At 34.7% G+C, this 8,567-nt stretch overlaps 2 protein-coding genes across 2 annotated transcripts; both read right to left on the bottom strand.

The window, feature by feature from the left end:
• Nucleotides 1–103: 103 nt before the first annotated feature.
• Nucleotides 104–1,836, bottom strand: LOC110643063 (photosynthetic NDH subunit of lumenal location 1, chloroplastic-like). The gene is made up of 5 exons (XM_058150832.1): nucleotides 1,764–1,836; nucleotides 1,401–1,522; nucleotides 1,247–1,316; nucleotides 735–833; nucleotides 104–579 (listed from the first exon to the last, which is right to left on the bottom strand). The coding sequence occupies exons 1-5, from the start codon at nucleotides 1,834–1,836 to the stop codon at nucleotides 440–442; spliced, it is 504 nt and encodes a 167-aa protein (XP_058006815.1). The 3' UTR covers nucleotides 104–439.
• A 3,545-nt stretch (nucleotides 1,837–5,381) lies between these two features.
• LOC131182357 (uncharacterized) lies at nucleotides 5,382–6,166 on the bottom strand. Its single transcript, XM_058151705.1, has 2 exons — nucleotides 5,914–6,166; nucleotides 5,382–5,827 (listed from the first exon to the last, which is right to left on the bottom strand). The coding sequence occupies exons 1-2, from the start codon at nucleotides 6,028–6,030 to the stop codon at nucleotides 5,564–5,566; spliced, it is 381 nt and encodes a 126-aa protein (XP_058007688.1). The 5' UTR covers nucleotides 6,031–6,166; the 3' UTR covers nucleotides 5,382–5,563.
• Between the last annotated feature and the right edge of the window lie 2,401 nt (nucleotides 6,167–8,567).

The raw sequence follows: 8,567 nt of genomic DNA, 5'->3' as shown, positions 1-8,567 counted from the left end.
ACAGATTTTGGCCCATTTGCAGCTTTATTCTAAGTGCAGAGGGCTGGACCATTCTAGTCTGAAATCACCATTTATCAGGTTACCATTAATCCAACAAAATGAATCCAGTAGATAATGAGAGCTCACTTATCAATTAGGGTTTGACTATGTTGGAAGTATGTACACTTGAGATTGTTGGAAGAGAGAACTTAATTTTAGTGAATGAAAGCTAGTTTACCAGAAAAAAGGGCAAGGAAGTAAGCAGAGTTTTCAGTTGACAACAACCATGCGATATGATTTCCAAGAAATGCACAGTATTTAGCTAGCAGCATGAAAGAAAGATACATTAGTCTCACAGCCAAGGGATGTGGAGGTGATGGGCATCTGAGGAGATCATAACAGAAAATTTTCAACCAAGTATTTACAATCAATGCCATTGTTTCTTCCATTCTGGATTAGTTTAGATATCAAGCATCTTGAAAGAGTCTGCTACCAATTTAAGCTTGTTGCGAACTCTTTTCCACCGTCTTTCATTTGCCTCCACAATCAGGGTATAATATCTCCCTGTACAGAATGGCATCCAAGTACAGTTAGCCCAGTGCAGAATTTAAAGGAGGCTCTTTTACATCTAAAGACGAGATCTAGTGAATAAGAAGTTCACAAATTCCATATCCTATGATCTGAAATAAACTAGTTGGTGGGGCTTGCTATGATGTTCTAGGTCAATACTCATTTTAAGATGGTAGGAAGCTTACCATTGCCTATTGCTATGGTTGCAAAGGAAGTGCTCGAGTAGTTTGGAGATGTCAGCTCATATTTGAAGGTGTAATAGTTTTTCCCGTCTACAGATCGCTGCATTTAGGAGACAGCCATAAAAAGAAATTCTCAGCATGAATATGATCGAAAAGTCATTCTGTTTACTCACAACAACAACACATGCTGTTTACAATTATCTAATCAGAGTAACTTTTGAACCTTATTTTTCTTATTTATCTATAATTTGCTTTAGATTTTATTTCTCTGGCTACTGTTAATTGCCATTCATTTACAAATGGCAGCAAAGAGCAGGTAGAGACTTCATATAGGATATAGTCAGTCAGCCAGAATTAAGAGGTTCAGTACGACTAGATAGTTAATCTATCAGAAATAAAAGGTTTGTTTCTGAATTGGCCAGATACGATGATCATCATCAGTACAGGGGAAAAAAAAATTCCAACAGGCTGAGGACCAAAAACTTAGTATCAATAGGCATCATCAGTATCAATCTCCTCCACGTCTATTATAGTTGGCCTTTGATTTGGTGCAGCATACACATGTTTCACTAAATCAGATATAACCTGCAGAACATAAAATCCAGTTAAAGGATAATTTAGACATTCATTCATGATTCAGAACAAGAGCAATATTATGATAACTTTTACCTGTTCCATTGGTCCCAAATCATGAATATCTTTTTTATCAGTTGGTATGAATCTCACTCTAACATTCTGTAATTGCAGGACTCGGTCCTTAAATGTGGAATCATGCCCCCTAATATCAAAATCTTAAGCAATGGACAAGACACACTACAAAAAAAGTGAGTATAGGGGACACATAAAATTATCTCCAAAACTATGAATAATTGTCCTCAAAGGTATAGATGATGACATTAATCGTCCCCACCTCTTGTCCTCTTTACTTCCGTACCCTATTCTATAGGGGACGACAAATTATAATGTCGTCCCTGAAAAAAGGGACAATAGTCGTCCGTAATATAGGGACAACAATCATAGTCGTCCCCTAACATGGGGATGACTGTCGTCCCCTATATGGGGATGACTGTCGTCCCCCTATATGGGGATGAATGTCAGTCCCCATTGTCCAAACTCAAGGGGGACCATAATCGTCCCCTATAAAAGGGGGACGATGCTGGTCCCTAATTTTGGATCAGACTCAAGGGGGACCATAATCGTCCCCCTATTAAAAGGGGATGCCATTCGTCCCTATTTAGAGAGGACAATACTTGTCCCCAATTATGGAGACTATAGTCGTCCTTTACTATTAAAGGGACAACAGTCGTCCCCTGATAAAAATTGAATTAGGGTCATTTTCTGTAACACTCCTAATTTTTAAATTTATTATTTTGTGAAAAAATATTAATATTTTATTTTATTTAAATTTTAGGAAATTATTTGAAATTTTTCAGATTTTAGAAATCGGGTTCGATTTTTCGAAAATATAAAACTTTGATGATTTTTAAAAATTAATTTAAAAACCATGTAGCAAAATTAAAAATATATTTGGACTCTACGAATTTTTCTAAGTTTTCTAGAATTTTTTTGAAATTTTTGGGCCTCGTTTCCCAATCAACCTTTCTCATGTTCATCCTGTATTTCACATCTCTATGCTCAGGAAATACATACTTGATTCTTCTTACGTGTTACAGCCGGATGTAGTAGAGCTGAAAGAAAATCTGACATTTAAGGAGCAATCTGTAACCATAGTGGACTACCAAGTGAGGCAGCTAAGATCAAAACAGATCCTTATGGTTAAGGTTTTGTGGAGGAGCCAGTTAGTGGAAGAGTGCACTTGAGAGTCAGAGCGGGACATGCGTAGCAAGTACCATTATTTATTCAATGTGTAATTCTGTACTTTATTCTGCCTTCTGTAAAATTCGAGAACGAATTTTCTGTAAGGGGGGAAGAATGTAACACCCCTAATTTTTAAATTTATTATTTTTTGAGAAAATATTAATATTTTATTTTATTTAAAATTTAAGAAATTATTTGAAATTTTTTGGATTTTAGAAATCGGGTTCGATTTTCCGAAAATATAAAACTTTGATAATTTTTAAAAATTAATTTAAAGATCACGTGACAAAACTAAAAATATATTTGGACTCTATGAATTTTTCTGAGTTTTCTAGAATTTTTTTGGAATTTTTGGGCCTTATTTTCGATCCCAAGGCAGAGTAAAAAATTCAAAATTTTATATCTTGAATCGGACCGGCCGAATCGAACCGGACTGGATCGGACCGGCCTCTTTCTTCCTTTTCTTTCTTCCCCGCGTGCGTCCCGTCTCTCTTCCTCTCTCTCTCATTTTCTCCCTCCTGCTTCCTCCCCACGCCGCGCCGCAGCCACCCAGCCCTCCCCACCTCGTCGGCGCACCGCCCTAGCCTTCCCCCACCGCCAACCGGCCTTCCAGGCGGCCGAAAACGACGCACGAAGAGACGCGACGGGTAGCACGCCGTTTCGGCTTCCCGGCCAAAATCCGACCGATCCGGCCATCGATTAGGCTTAGAAAATTTCGTAAAAATTATGTACTAACCCTCATGTTATGGGCTTCGTGTAGGTACCTTCAATTTGCGAAAATTCGACAGTTGCCTGGGTCTGTGAATTTCCGGCCAGACAGACAGGCTACCGGAAAAGTCTCGGAATTGGGTCGAGATTTTGGCTACCCCACCATTGTTAGACGTCCTGAGCGCGTTCCCTAAATCAGAATCGGCATAGGTAAACTCAAACCTTACTTTTTCTTAATTTTCTAGTGCTTGAATGGGATTAAAAATTTATAAAGTATTCCTGGTAGCTCAGAAAATTATGATTCTTTTTGCATTAGCTTAGTAATATTGCTAAGGACCGCGGGGTAAAGTTTTAGAATTTTTAGAGCTTATTTGGATAGCTTTTGCAAAAAAGGTCAATTATAAGGACTAAACTGTAACATTATATATTGTGATTGATGACTGTTTGGATGGGCTCAGGAGGGGCTGTGTGATGTGATTGAATTGTGGGTGTATGGTTTGTGTATATAGAAGTGCATTTTAAGCCCTTTTGCAGGTTGGGTAGGTCCTAGGTATAGGGGAGACTCTACCAGATTTTCGGCACGACTTAGGACATATTTGGTCTTTTCTTGGTTTGTATTGAGTCAATTGTATTAAAAAATTGTAATAAAATTATCAAGTGAGCCGGGACAGCCTTTCTCCTCTGCCCAGCTGCCACAGTGACTTTGGTTGAGTCTGTGAGTAAAATATTAATTTTAATTATAATTTCGATATTATTATATGTTCAAGCATGTCCATGCATCACTTATATATATGTATCTATGTAGTTAAACAATAGGCATGTTTTATATTGTATTCATAAATGTTGAAGTGCCATGGATGTTGTTGTGGTAATTTGGAGCAGTGTGCGTGCGTGCGTTGGCGTGCGTGTGGTATAGTGTTGGATATGGACAGGACGGGTAGACACGGCTTGAGACATTCGCTGGGACCTGGTCCTTCGGGGTAGACACGTCTTGAGTTCTTCGCTGGGACCCCGTATTGGTTTATTAAGCGAAAGTCCGGCTTGAGTTCTTCGCTGGTAGAGGTTGAATTAAGAGAGTTGTATAGGGGATTAGCTCCCATATATTTATGGTCTGACATTACTGGGTGTGTGAGTGCTCCAAATTGCCTTTTTGATGTGATTTGTATGAAATTTATGACGATGTTGCATTTCACTCTACAGGGTGCATTAGCTTTAGATAGCTATAGAGATTATGGTTAAAATTGATATTTTACTCTCTGACTCGAACGCTCACTCCTGTTCATTATTTTTCCAGGCTACAGGAGATTTCTTGTTGAGTTCTAACCTACCTCTCTCTCGCAGGTCGTCTATTAAAGTCTGTAGTGTTTGTATAATTCTGTTAACTCCTAGAATTTCTGTATGTGTTAGAAATATTTATTTGATTGGGTCTGTAATATAATTGTCATGTTGGACCTGTAAACTTATTAAATGCATGTATGGTTGGATTGGATGAGGGAGCCGAGCTCCCATTTATTTTTATGATAATTTGATTATAAGGAGGGTGAGCTGAGCTCCCCAATTTATTATATATTGTGTTTACAGGTCGAGCGAGTCAAAAACTCCTCGTTAAAAGGTCCATTTTATGGACGGACTCTGTCCGGTTGAATTCTTGAAATTGGGCCCAAATGGACCTTAGATTTGGGTTGAGGAATAGTGAGGCTTACTATTGGCCTCGGGGGCTTTAGGCTGGCCCAGGTCCTAGTGCCGGTCCGGCCCATAGGTTGGGTCGTGACATTTTCATCCTCATATCCTCATATTTTGTCCCCTATAAAGTTGCTTTTAATATTGGGATATTATATTTATAATTGTTAAAAATATTGATACTCGTAAATTTCATATTTAATTCAAAACAACTATATGATAAAATCAATATCAACAATAAAACGCAACATAAGTTTTAAAGTATGATATAACAATAATTTTTAAGTGTATGTAGTTAGTATGCAAAATAAACTTAAATCTACCTACTTTTATTCCTAATTTGTTTATACTTGATAATATTCAAAACAAAACTCCTATGATAATAGTAGTCTTCAAACTCTAATTCAACTTCATTGCTAGTCTGCAAGCCTTCATCACTCGATCTGTTAATCCTATAATATATTTAAATAAAAGGTCATTCAAAAAGTAGTTTTTCCAATTCATGAAATTAAATATATCTAAAAAGTACTTACTATTGTCATATCCTGACTTTTTGATGATTTGTATCCTATCACACTCTCAAATCTTTCAAAAAACTCCAAATTGCGCTCTTCTTGTTCCTTGAGTCAAGCATTTAGTTGTGCTATCTCATTATTGCGTTGTTCTTGTTCCTTCAAATGAGCATTCAACCTTGCTACCTCATCTCTTAATTCATTTAATTCCTCATTTTTAGAACCACATGCCATTCGTCTAATGCTTGCTTTGTATCCTAATCCTTTACTATGGACATTACCAGATCTAACACCAAACACCTCTTTTAAGACATCATCTGGAGCAGGACCAGTCTCATTATCATTTGTTGGTTGTTTCTCAATCCTTTGCATCTCTTCCTACAAAATATAATATTAAATATGTGAATATTTAATATATAAATATAATCTAAAAATGTTAATAATTTCATAGTCAAAATACTTACATATATCCTTGATGATTCTGGATCATACCATTGTGTTTGGCCTTGCTCATCCAAGAACCCATGTGTAGCCATCCAGACTTCAGAAGCATATGGTACTTCACCAATCTCCTCATCCATCTATAGTATTAATTATATTAACCATGCATTATATAACATAATATAACTAAAGAAAAGAAATAACTATGAGTAAATAGTATTTTTTTTATAGTTTACCATATCATACTCTACTTGTGCAAAAGGAGTGAGACCAGTTGAAGCAATAATTCTTTGACTAGCACGATTATTTGTATTGGTGGAACATAAGGCCTACATGATATTGATGTTAAAAAAATATTTATTTTTTGCCATAATAGAAAAAGTAATTAAAAAGTACTTCAAAGTCCTCATTAGCAAAAACTTTGAACATTTCCTTCCAAGTATCCACAGTCAATCCTTCAGGAACATGCTGCAGTCGTTCATCATCACTTGAGTACTTCAAATACTTAAGGTGTAGCTTGTATTTCCATTTGCGATATAATATTTTCATCTCATAGAAACAATAGAATTCAAACTTAGCTTTTTTTTTTTATCTCAGCCGTGTCAGGCTTCACTTTTTGCATTTCCTCAAGCTTCTTCCATTTTTTTGGACTCTCATCACTTACATCAAAGTAATCCTATAAAATTTAAAAATTGATTCTTAATTATGCAATATCATGTATTCATCTTATTTGGCAATTTAACATAGAATATAATAAAATATAATGTGATATGATTTAAAGGATAAAAAGAATTTTTTCAAAAAAGAAACTCTAAAAAAGCATATGAAGTTAACCTGAATCATACTCCATAAACAAGTACGATATCGAGCTTCAATAGCATTCCAAGGCTTCTTAGGTGGACCACAAAATCTTGCACAATATCCTAACCATGATGCCAACTTTCTTTCATGTTCACCAATTGGTGAAAAATATTTTCCTGGGGGTATGAAGATAATCAACTTGTCCTTCTTTTCATTTGTCAACTTATCAAGATATACTTGGGCTTTGCCATTGCACATTAAGAAAATTCAACATGAATAGGGACTTTTCATCTTGCACCTTAAAACTTATTTTTCATATGCATATTCTATGCCCAAGGGGGGACTAAACCTCAATGCATAAGAAATCAATTCCACTATATGAACAAATGATTCCTCTCTAATAATAATTAGTCTGTACAATTAAGTAAATTTAATCACAATTATTCAAAAAGTCGCTAATTATTTGATTGTATATTTTCTACTTGTCAAAATATCAAGCTTCCGTTTGATTATTCTTGCTTTTATTTTCAATACTTTTCATCCCAGTCTTTTTCAAAGCATAGTCTAAAAATTCCTCAACCCCACGTAAATATATATCATTGAGACGATCACCAACAAGATCCATCCATCCATCCTTTATTAGGAGCCATTATCTACTAAATAGATAATAAAAAATATAACTATAAAAATAAGCAAACATGTTTGATAAAGAAAAGAATTTAGTTTAAAATTTAGGTTACATTATTAAATAAACAAACATTAAAAAATAATGAAAAAGTATGTTTAATTAATTAACATTAATCACAAAGAGAATAGTGCCAAGAAGGATAGAGGCAAGCAAGCAGTGTCAGCATGATCCAAGATTATTGAACATCTACAAGCAAAGCAAAGAAAACCTAGCACTATGTTTTATAATTAATTTTAAAATCCTAGCACTATGTTTTATTAATTAAATTTTAAAATTTTGACATCAATTTTAATTTTAGTTTTAATAACTGAATTTTTGAAATTAAAATAAATATTAAATATTATGGGTTAAATTAATAAAGTTAAAAATGAATGCATGAAAAGGAAGTCCCACTCATAATGACTGTCAAAGAGTAAGAAAAATGATGAAATCTGCCCAAAGCTTGGCACTTCAATCTAATTCACTCACATCAACATTTACTAGTTTTTTTTTATTTTTATTTTTATTTTTTGAAGCACTAGTGCAATAATATCAAAAAAGTGTATATCAAAAAAAAGATCACATTTTAACTGGGAAATATCACTAATGAGACAGACAATGAAACAAAATCATCTAGATTGTTGAAATCCTAAGCAGTAGCATGGATGTACTTATGTAATAATTATGTCAGAACTTATGTAAATGGAATTAATTATTGCAACTACAAATAGCCTTACAATTTGCAAGTTCCTTCTCCTTTGCAGCAGCTAACCTCCTAATTAAGTTGTGCAACTTGAGCAAATTTTCATGGCCTATAGCCTACATAAAAGTCAACATACAGATTAATAACACACTTTTATATAGGCTACAGGCCATGAAAATTTATATATATATATATATATAGTCATAGTGAATTCTATATGGGCATGAGTGCAGGTTCTGATTAGCCAAGCCTCTACCATTTTAAAAAGTTTTAAAATATTTAAGTTAAATCTAGTCTATTTGTGAAGCCACCCAAGCTTTCATAGTCTAGAGAGCAAGGCTTACTGTCGTTTTACCATTAATTTTCAAAGGCATGATAACATAAGGTATGTACTAAAGTTGCAGATTTATTTGTTGCACGCTGGTAACATCCCCCAAATTGGCTACTATAGATTGTATAATAAGAGTAGCACATAAGGCCATTAATATGATCCAAAGTAATTAGTA

The sequence above is a fragment of the Hevea brasiliensis genome, chromosome 8 (assembly GCF_030052815.1).
Source record: "Hevea brasiliensis isolate MT/VB/25A 57/8 chromosome 8, ASM3005281v1, whole genome shotgun sequence".
Lineage (NCBI taxonomy): Eukaryota > Viridiplantae > Streptophyta > Magnoliopsida > Malpighiales > Euphorbiaceae > Hevea > Hevea brasiliensis.
This window is presented reverse-complemented; position numbering and strand designations above follow the sequence as displayed.